The 11,226-nt window shown below is 37.3% G+C and overlaps 1 protein-coding gene across 8 annotated transcripts in view; it reads right to left on the bottom strand.

Moving 5' to 3' along the window:
• SLC4A10 (solute carrier family 4 member 10) overlaps window positions 1–11,226 on the bottom strand; it is a 399,681-nt gene that overhangs the window by 70,518 nt on the left and 317,937 nt on the right. For all 8 annotated transcript variants that reach the window (XM_069080754.1, XM_069080757.1, XM_069080758.1 and 5 more), the window contains 3 exons: window positions 8,067–8,241; window positions 7,227–7,360; window positions 6,613–6,858 (listed from right to left, as the gene is read on the bottom strand). In XM_069080754.1, coding sequence (XP_068936855.1) covers window positions 6,613–6,858; window positions 7,227–7,360; window positions 8,067–8,241 — 555 coding nt within the window. The remainder of the gene's footprint in view (window positions 1–6,612; window positions 6,859–7,226; window positions 7,361–8,066; window positions 8,242–11,226) is intronic.

Genomic DNA, 11,226 nt, shown 5'->3' with positions numbered 1-11,226 from the left:
CCTTCCTTCCTTCCTTCCTTCCTTCCTTCCTTCCTTCCTTCTTTCCTTTCTTCCTTCCTCTCTCCCTTCTTTCCTTCCTTCCTATCATCTATATAACTATCCTCTATGTATGCATATATCTATCATCATCAATGTATGTATATATGTATCTATTCATACCTAGGTTTGTGTCTATCTATATTTGCATATATCTATCATGCATGCATGTATGTGCCATGTATGTATTTATCATCTCTATGTGTATTTATCCATCTACAATCTATGTATATATTAATCAATCATCATCGTTTGTATCTATCATCTATCTATGCATGTATCTTCAATCATCTATGTATGTATGTATCATTTATGAATCTATCATCTCTGTATGCATTTATATGTATATATCTATATGTCATCTATATATGTATATACCTATAATCTATGTATCTATCATCTATGTATGCACACATATATATATATATATATATTTATTGTTCATCTCTCTATGACTGTCAGCTACATAAAAGGAATAGTTGAAGCTGTGAAACTGATGAGATTTTCGAGGGAATGAATATGAGAGATAACTGACTAAGGACAGAACCAAGGATAACAGCCATATGAAGTGGTCAGAAAAAGGATGAAGAGCCATTAAAGAAGAAAGAAAAGAAACACATAGGAAAAGAATCAGGATAGTGTAGTATTTCTGAAGGTGATGGAGGACAAAATACCCAGCAGGAAATAAGGAACTATGTTAAAAGTTGCAAAGAGGTCAAGGAGGACGAGGACTGAAAATACCACTGAATGTGGCAAGAAGTCAGTGGTGATCTTTAAGAGAGCAGTTTCAGTATGGCCATAAAAATGGAAGTCAGATTACAAGGGACTGGCTAAAAAAGCATTCAGTAAAGGATAATGAATTTTCCTGTAGTCTAGCCTAACAATTCAACAGCATCTACTTTGGGATGTAACGATTATCTTCCTTGTCTTTTTTTTTTTTTAAACAGTATGTCTCACAAGGATCATTATCCTAGTTTTCTACATGAAATTGAGACTCAGAGAAGTAGTGACTTGCCCACAATCATACAGTTAGTAAGTGTTGGGGGAGATAGTCACACTTTAGTCTTCCCAGTTCCAAGTCCAATAGTCTATTTACTATGTTATTCTGCAACTCGCTTCCTTTATGAATCATTCCCAAAACAACAATCTTTTTGAACTCCAGGGGAAATGGTCTTCTTAGTTTAAAATGTTTTGTTATTTTACTTATTTAAAAAAATCATTGTGAAGAAAGATATAATTATCTTAATTGTAAAAGAGATAATAATAATAATAGCTAACATTTATGTAGTTCTTTAAGGTTTATAAAATATTTTATGGATATTAATTCATTTGATCCCTACAATATCCTGGGAGGTAAGTACTATTATTATCTTATTTTCCAGATGAGGAAACTGAGGCATGGAAAAGTTTGTTGACTTGTCCAGTATCATAATGCAACTGTCTGAGAAAGAATTCAAACTCAAGCTTTCCAGTCTCCCAAGCCCTGTGTTCTATCCACTGCAATATCTAGCACAAGAAGACCTATTCTATCCTATTTTATTCCAACGTTAGTCTTTAAATAATTACCTAGTGAGTGGTATGCTTCTATCTGCATTCAGACTCCATATTTCTTTCTCTGGATGTGGATGGAATTTTCCATCACAAGTCTGTTGGAGTTATTTTAGGTCCTTGCACTGCTAAGAAGAGCTAAGTACATCAAAGCCAGTCATTTCACAATGTGGCTGTTACTGTGTATTATCTCTCACTTTTTGACACCTACATAAGTCAGCTATACTATAAAATTTATTCTATAATCGTATACTAAACCTTGAATCACTTAATTCAACAAACATTTGACAAGAATAATGCTATGTCACAAAGACAAAAATGAAAATCTCTGCTTTAAAGGAACATGTAGATGATGCTCACTGTCTCTGTCCTTTACCCAATGGCCTTGCACAAAGTCAGCAAAATTTTTTCTTGTTGAATTTTTTTTTGTTGAAAGCACCAGAATCAATGTTATTTAAAAATTTCTTCTTCATCCATTATCCTTGGCAACATTTTTAAAACAAATAGTGAGATTTTAGTTCTCTGAGCTGTTCACTGAGCTCCATCTACTTGAATTATTCTGAAAAATGGGGGATAATAAATTACAGAAATAGTTTGGCCATACCAATTCAGTATAATAATATATTAGCCATTGGGGTGGAGCCAAGATGGTGGAGTAGAAGCACAAACTTGGCATGGGCTCCAGCTCCAACCACTTCCAATACCTGTAAAAAAATGACCCTAAACAAATTTTAAAGCTACATAATCCACAAAGAGACAGAGAAATAAATCTTCCACTGAAGACAGCCTGGCAGGCCGACAGAAAAGGTCTATCGCAGTGTGCTGGGAACTGAGGCCAGCCCCGCATGAGCTGTGTGGTTCTCGCCCCAGGGTGGCCCCAATCAGTGGTCTCTGGAGTAGACTTCAGGAGGGTGAATCACTACCAGCGGTGATGGTTTCCAGACTTCGCAAACCATAAATGCCAAAAACAAAGTAAAAGGTCAGTGTGGAACTCTGTTGGAACAGGAGGGACATGTGGTCTGGCCCCTACCACTGGGGAGAGAAGCAGCAGAGGCATGGCTGCCTCAGGAGCTCCTGGACTGCACATTGTAGTGGGACCAAGAAACCATTCATAGGGTAATTGCTCTTGCTTTAATCTGCTTGGATCTGGATCATGGTCTTGGGTGGTGGTCCTAGCATGTGTGGCCAGGTGCCAGAGCTCGTGGGGGCTATAGAGAGGGTACCCTCCTAATAGCTCCAGCAGCTGCAAAAACCCCAGCAATTTGGGACAAAGCTCTCTCCATTCTGGAAGCAGAGTTCTAATGTGGCAAAGAGCTCAAAAGTCAAGTAATTGGCTGGCAATATGAGCCAGCAGAGGAAGCGCAAACAGACCATAGAATTGTTTTTTGGGGACAAAAAGGATCAAGGCATGGAGCAGAAGAAAGACAGCGAAGTCAGAACTCCTGAATCAAAAGCCTCCAAGAAAAATATGAATTGGTTACAAGCCATGGAGGAGCTCAAGAAGGATTTTGAAAATCAAGTAAGAGAAGTGGAGGAAAAATTGGGAAGAGAAATGAGAATGATGCAAGAAAATCATGAAAAGCTAGGCAACAGCCTGCTAAAGGAGACCTAAAAATAAACTGAAGAAAATAACACCTTAAAAAAATAGACTAACTCGAAAGGCAAGAGAGGCCCAAAAAGCCAGTGAGGAGAAGAATGCCTTAAAAAGCCGAATTTGCCAGATGGAAAAGGAATTTCAGAAATTTACTGAAAAGAATAATTCTGGGGCGGTCAGGTAGCACAGCAAGTAAGAGCACCAGCTCCAGTGTCGGGATGACTTGGGGATCGAATCCGGGCTCAGACACTTAGCACCCACCCAGAAACACCTGGCCGTGTAACCTTGAGCAAGTTACTTAACCCCAATTACTTTAAAAAAAAAAGAATAACTCCTTCAAAATTAGATGGGAACAATTGGAAGCTAATGACTTTATGAGAAATCAAGATACTATAAGACAGATCCAAACAAATGAAAAAATAGAAGGCAATGTGAAATATCTCATTGGAAAATAGATCCAGCAGAGATAATTTAAAAATTATTGAACTACCTGAAAGTCATGATCAAAATAAGAGCCTAGACAGCATCTTTTAAGAAATTATCAAGCAAAATTGCCCTGAAATTCTAGAACCAGAGGGCAAAATAGAAATTGAAAGAATTCATTAATTGCCTCTTTAAAAAGGTACCAAAAAGAAAATTCCTAGGAATATTATAGCCAAATTCCAGAGTTCCCAGCTCAAGGAGAAAATACTGCAAGCAGTTAGGAAGAAACAATTTGAGAATTATAGAAACACAATCAGGATAACACAAGACCCAGCAGCTTCTACATTGAGGGATCCAAGGGCTGGGAATATGATATTCTAGAGGTCAAAGGAGCTAGGATTAAAACCAAGAATCACCTACCCAGCAAAACTGAGTATAATGCTACAGTGGAAAATATGGTCATTCAATGAAATAGAGGATTTTCAAGCATTCTTGATGAAAAAACCAGAGCTGAACAGAAAATTTGACTTTAAAATACAAGAAGCAAGAGAAGTATGAGAAGGTAAACAGGGAAAAGAAATCATAAGGAACTTATTTTTTTATTTTTTTGCTTTTTGGAGGACAGTTGGGGTTAAGTAACTTGCCCAAGGTTACATGGCTAGTTATTTTATGTAGGTGTTAAGTGTCTGAGGCTGGAACCGAACTCGGGTCCTCCTGACTCCGGGGCCGGTGCTTTACTCTCTGCACCACCTAGTCGCCCCTATAAAGAACTTATTAAATTTGAGCTATTTACATTCTTACATGGAAAAATGATAATTGTAACTCATATGATTTTTCTCAGTATGAGGATTTTTGAAGGGAATATATATTTGTATATATGTATACATATATGTATGTATAGGAGGGTGTATGTGTATATAAATATATATGTAAGTGTGGACATATATATGTTCATGTATACATAGACAGAGGGCATAGGATGAGTTGAATACGAAGGGATGATATCTAAAAAAATAAAATTAAGAGGTGAGAAAGGAATTTATTGGGAGAAGGAGAAAGGGAGGGATAGATTAGGGTAAATTATCTCATTTAAAAGAGGTAAGAGAAAACTGTTACAATGGAGGGGAAGAGCAGGAAGGTGAAAGGGAATGGGATAACCTTATTGTCATTGAATTTGGCTTAAGGAGGGAATAACATATACACTCAATTGGGTATCTTACTCTACAGGAAAATAAGGGAGTAGGGGATAAAAGGGGGAATGATAGAAGGGAGGGCAGATTGAGGGAGAGGGCAGTTAGAAGCAAACATTTTTGAAAAGGGACAGGGTCAAAGGAGAAAATAGAATAAGTGGGGAAGGTGGAATAGGATGGAGGGAAATATAGTTAGTCTTTCACAATATAACCACTATGGAAATGATTTGGGTAACTACACATGTACAACGTATATTGAATGACTTATCTTCCCAGTGGAGGCAGGTGAGGAGGAAAGAAGGAAAAAAATCTGGAACTCAAAGTTTTAAAAACAAATGTTCAAAAACAATTTGTTTTTTACACGCAACTGGCAAATAAGATATACAGGCATTGGGGTATAGAAATCCATCTTACCCTACTAGAAAGTTAGGGGGGTGATGGGAGAGGATATAAGAGAGAACTCATTGGGGGGAGGGGTATTCAGTAGGCTTGCTATTTTGGAGTGGGGGTAGTGGAAAGATGGGGAGAAAAAAATTGTAACTCAAAATCTTGTGGAAATGAATGTTGAAAACTAAAAATAAATAAATTAAAATATATATTAGCCATTTTAATCAACTATATCAAAAAGTAGCTGACATACTGATTGTAACTGCTCTAACAACCCAAATGCTACATGAAAATTTTACAAAAAGGGCAAAAATATTACCAAAATTTTAAAAAATCTTAATACAGTTATATGAGTAGTTATAATCATTGTATACATACAAGTTCAAGGAATTTTCTGATCACTGGCACCCTAGTAGCAAGGACACCCATAATTTTAGTTTAGTCCTGAATTATACACTTTCATATCATTGCTGTGAACTAGTATTTGAGATCTTCCTTCATAAATGACAAAAAGAGAAAAAAACTTCACTCAAATGTAGAAATAAATAAAAATTCATTGTTATTTTATGTCTGCTTTCATCATATATTTTTAAGCTCATTGGTTCTTACTGAGCCCTGTGACTTTTTCCCCTCAATACCATAAACATTAAAAATTTTCATTTTCTTTTTTTTTTTTTGAGGGCAATTGGGGTTAAGTAACTTGCCCAAGGTCACACGGCTAGGTTTTTTTTTTTTTTTTATGTGTGTTAAGTGTCTGAGGCTGGATCTGAACTCAGCTCCTCCTGACTCCAGGGCCAGCACTCTATTCACTGTACCACCTAGCCACCCCCCAAAATTTTCATTTTCAATGATCTAATTCCTTTTTCAACCTAAAATCAGAAAACAAGGCAGCAGGGACATAATAAAGGACAAATGAAATATAACAAAATTTTTTTCTTTCTTTGATTTTTAGTATAAAACCCACTAAATACATCAAACAACAACAACAATGCAGAAGTAGTGGCAGTATCATGGAATCAATAGCATCCTGGACTTGGGGTCAGGAAGATCTGGGTTTAAACTCCACCTCTGACACAGCCCAGCTATGTCACCCTGTGTACGTCACATAACTTCCCTAAGCCTCAGTTTCTTCATGTCTAAGACAAGAGTGTTGAACTCAATAACCTCTTGGTTCCATTTTAGCTATAAATCTATGATCCTATGATAAGAATATAGTTTGTCATAAACCCATTTAAGAAATGCTGGGAAAATAAAATTTCAAAGTTCTAATTTGAGTTACATCTTGCCATTTTTAGATTGTCAGATTATTTATCTCCAGTATGAAAGCACTTGTTCTGTTCATTTCTTTACATTTCTTATGGCAACAATGAAAATCATTAAAAAAAAAAAGAAAGAAAGAAAACCTCCTAGTAAAAGAGAAGATTCTATACTTACGAATATTGTGTCAGGAGTTCTAAATCATTATGCATGTTGATTGGATATGCCTCACTGAGCTCAAACAGCTTCTCTAGAGCCTCATAAATGAAAATTATGCAGATAAGAGAAGCAAAGGCTTCTTCGGTAAATCGGGTTATGTAGCAGACAAGAGAGCTGGCATCGGTGGCCACAAGTATGATGCAGAGAGTTGCAGTCCAGAGCCCAATACTAGCTCGTAAAGAGAGGTATGACAAGTCGTATTCTCTAGGGGAAGAAAAGAAAGAAAGAATAAACTCAGTGGCCTTTAATATATCAATTATCACTCTAGATTCCTGGAAGTGAACTTGTCCGCAACCATGGTTAAATGGCTCCAAACCCCTTTGTCTCTGAATTCAATTCCTTGCCTAAAAATAACTGCATTTCAGTAGATAGAACTGCAAGTAGTTCCTAAATACGAATTATATACTGTTCTACATAAACCTCTTGGGAATTCCCCACTCCATTCATGGCCACCCCTGTTTCTTTCTGGTAGAATTGCAATGAAGGTGAAATGAATCAAATTAAATCTCCTATTAAATCTCCTTTCCTCCCTCTTTGGCTTGATTTTTGTTCTCAAACTACACAATACTTACTTGCAAAACTTGAACAATATCTTTTCAAACACCAGTACAGGTCCCGTGCTGCCTAGTATGGTAAGAGGTTGTCCACCAAAGAGAGAATACGCTATCCCAGTCATAGACGCTCCAAATAGAGATTCGATTGCACTCTGTGTGGAAACATAATTGATTGCATTTCATCAATTGTAAGGACAGACATCCAATACAAAGATGAAATGCTTATAATAAATTGGTATGTAACTTCTCTTTTATTTTAAAAGACCCAATAAGCTTGTCCTAGGCCAGAAGGGGAGTTGGCAATTGGGCAGAAGTTGTGTAAAGGGTAGTGACTGGGGAAATACCCTCTCCACCCACCATTACCCTTTTGCTCTTTTTTTTTCCTTTTTGGAGGGGGGAAGGCAGGGCAATTGGGGTTAAGTGACTTGCCCAAGGTCACATGGCTAGTAAGTGTTAAGTGTCTGGGACCAGATTTGAACTCAGGTCCTCCTGACTCCAGGGCTGGTGCTCTATTCATTGAGCCACCTAGCCGCCCCACCCTTTTATTTTTTTAGTTTGATATGTTCAAGATTGAGCCTGTCTGGTAGGAGGTGGACCTAATGATAAGAATGGGGGGGAAAGGCAAAAAAGGGGGGACTTTTGTGTTAATGATGGGTTTAGAATTAGGGTTAGGATGAGATTAGACACTAATTTAGGATCATTTCTTTTAATAAATTATCCATGAAATGAAATCATATGCAGAATGGTACCAAACAAATATTTCTTTATAAAAGAATCCAAAGTAAAGGCTTTGCCAACTAACTATAGATCTCAGGAAGTGACTGCACTTTAAAGTTCGCAGAAAAGGGTAACACATACTATACGACCTTCGGTTGCTTCTCCCAGCAGCCCTCCAAATGTGATGACAGGAGACATACACGCGCAGTAGAGAAACAGAAACGATGCTAAGCACTGCAGGCTGAAAGCATCTCGGAAGTCACTCCAGAAGTATGGAGCTTTCCTTTTGATATCTAAAATAAGTCCCCCAAAAATCCTAAGATAGGGGGAAAAACAAAACAGTGAAACCCAAATATAAAAGAAGCACACAAACAAAACTGTTTATCTGCTTGGCAGCCAGGCCAGAGAGCAGCTTTTCCATCTTCACTGGTGAGAGCCATTAATAACCTGCTTTGTTTTAGTAGTAGTGTCTTCAAGCACACTTCCTGTCCACTAGAACTCCTTAAATCCTAGCCAAGTACTGTGCCAGAAGGCAAGGAAGCCCAAGGTCTTTCAAAGGATGTTCAGAGCTGCTCATCCATCAGCGTCAATATCATGAGCTATAAGAGTATACAGCCTGTGGATGCTGCTAATCCCACCAAAACCCACTCCTCCTGGCCCTCTGCCTCACCACCTCTTTCTATGTCTTTGTTTCTGTCTCTCATCTCTCTACTCATGTGTCTCTCTGCCTCTGTCTCTATTTCCCTTTCTTTTTGTCTCCTCATCTGTTTCTATTTGTGTCTCTCTCGGTCTGTGTCTCTTTTTCTCTCTGTCTGACTTTCTGCCTCTGCTTCTGTCTCTCTATTTTTCTTTCTCTCTTTCCACCTGTCTGTCTCTTTTTCTTTCTTCTCTCTCTGTGCTGTTTCTGTCTTGTTGCTGACTGTCCTTCTGTGTCTCTTTTTCTGTCTGACTCAGTGTGTCTCTCCGCTTCTACCTCTGTCTCCTCTGTCTCCCCATCTCTGTTTCTATTTCTGTCTCTTTTTTCTATCTGTTTCTGTGTGTTTCTGTCTGTGTCTGTGTGTTTCTCTTGGTCTGACTCTCAGCCTTTGTCTGTCTCCCTCTTTCTATCTCTCTTTCTCTGTGTTGCTCTCCATCTCTCTCTTTCTATTTCTGTCTGTTTCTATTTCTGTCTCTATGTCTTTCTATCTCTGTCTGTTTCTGTCTCTTTATGCCAATGTCTTTCTGTTTGTTTCTGTCTCTTCCTTTCTGTTTCTTTGTCTCTCTGCCTGTCTCTAACTACATCTTTCTGTCTCTTTTTCTCTGACTGTCTTGATCTCTCTCTGACTCTCTGTCTGTCTTTCTCTTTCTCTTCAAGGTGCCACTCTTTACTCTTCTCTCTTTCTCTTTTTAAATCTTTTAAAAATCATAACAGGTACAAGGAGGAGTGGGCTAAGTTGACTGTTAATGAATACTGCATGAGAAAAAAAAATCAGAGTATATCAGAGCCCCAGATCTCCTTCATCTCCCTCCCAAATAGTTTCTCACTAGGTATGGCACTATCCAGGCCAAACTCTTCCTCCATAGATTTTTTCTAGGTCTCTAATTCTAATTTTTTAAAAAGACCAAGGGAGAAGAAAGGAGACACATTATGATGGCTGGCTCAAAAAGAAGTACAATTCGAATTCACTACCTCTTAAAAATTATTTGCAAAATTGAGCATTCACAAGACAAGTATTCTAACTTTCTAAGAGAGAAACTCATAGAATGTTAGAATTGAAAGGGACCTTGGATTTTATCTATTCCGAAACACTCAATTAAAGATGATAAAATTGCGTTTTTAAAGGTAAAGTGACTTTCCCAAGGTCACAGCTCATTAGTAGGGGAGCCAAGGCTGGAGACTAATTCTATTGACTTCCAGTCCGGGGATCATTCCACTACATTATACCACTTGGAAATAAATGCCTTAGAAACAAAATCACAAATCATCTCAGTGTAAAAGAAGAGCACTTTGGAAGCACTCTGAAAACATTACTTCAATGAATAAGAATATAAATGTTAAGAACTTGCCTATTAACACCAGAGAGTTTATTCTTCTGAATTACAAATAAAAGTCTGTAGCTATAACTTGGCTACTGAAAGGTCTTCAGTTTCAACAAAATAAAGGTAGTAAGATGTCATATGCTAAAATAATTAACAATTGATTGTTCCACGTTAAGGTCAGACATGAAGTACTTGTTAGACTCAATTGCAGTGTGCCATATGCTGAACGTGCTTGTATCTGAACAAAATAATTCTGATTTAGCTACTTATGTTTAGGAGTGAAGGAGTTCATTTGGTGATCTTAGACTCTGATCCAAAATGATGTTTTTTTTTTAAATTATCAGCTCTGAGAAAATATACCTTTAGAATTACTGAACACTTGGGTCAGCACTGTTTTTAATTGTCCAGACAATCCTGGAAGTAGAGGCATGAATTGTTTCCAAATAAGAATCACTAGAATTAAAGCATTTACCTTGTATATGTGAAAAAAAAATACCACTCTGAAAACCTAAAAGCACTATTGAAATGCTAGCTAGAGCTAGAGTTTTAGGTAGGGCAGACGTCCATTGGGGTTGAAGTTAGGGTAGAAAGGGGATGCGGAAAGAATAGGGAGGAGAGAATCAAATTGAATTTTAAAATTAGTTTGGGGGAAAGCTTTAATGAAATCTCAGACCCTGAAAGGCTTTAAAAAAAGTGCATGAAATTCACAAACACACAGACACAAACAGGACTTTCCTTGGGTTTTTCCACCCCCATTTTGAAATGTAACCTGTTTACCCCCTTTTTTTTTTGTTCTCAGTTTTATGACTTATTACCTTGCCAAAATCATAATTAAAAACTGATTAGATCTACCAGTAATTAGTAATTATTATTTACAATTTCTACTGTACTTTCTATTAGCTAAGTGCATTCTACTTAATTATTCATTAGCATATACATTAGTGTGAACTAATCATTACATTACTATATAACAGATGTGTTTTTAGCAGTTTAAAAAAAAACACACTAAATCCGGAAGTGGGAAGTCATTACAGAGAACAGTGCAAGAGCAGCTCAGATGTACACCAGCAACTCCAGGAGAGCAGATGAGTAATGGGGACTTCAAGTCATGTCAGCAACAGAATCTGTGGAAGAACTCTGGAGAAGCGAAGAGACCGGATATTGGTGACCTGGGAGGATTTAGGAAGCAGTAAGGAAAAAGTGATCTTTGAAAAAAATCTAAGCTATGAGGCACAGTAATACCTGAAAAAGCAATAAAAAAAATATGAAAATAAAAAAGGGA

Source organism: Petaurus breviceps, unplaced genomic scaffold, assembly GCF_028583685.1.
Source record: "Petaurus breviceps papuanus isolate PSGF00001 unplaced genomic scaffold, PetGlider_PUasm1.0 91133, whole genome shotgun sequence".
NCBI lineage: Eukaryota > Metazoa > Chordata > Mammalia > Diprotodontia > Petauridae > Petaurus > Petaurus breviceps.
The sequence above is the reverse complement of the archived record's forward strand: the minus strand, read 5'-3'. Positions and strand labels throughout refer to the sequence as shown.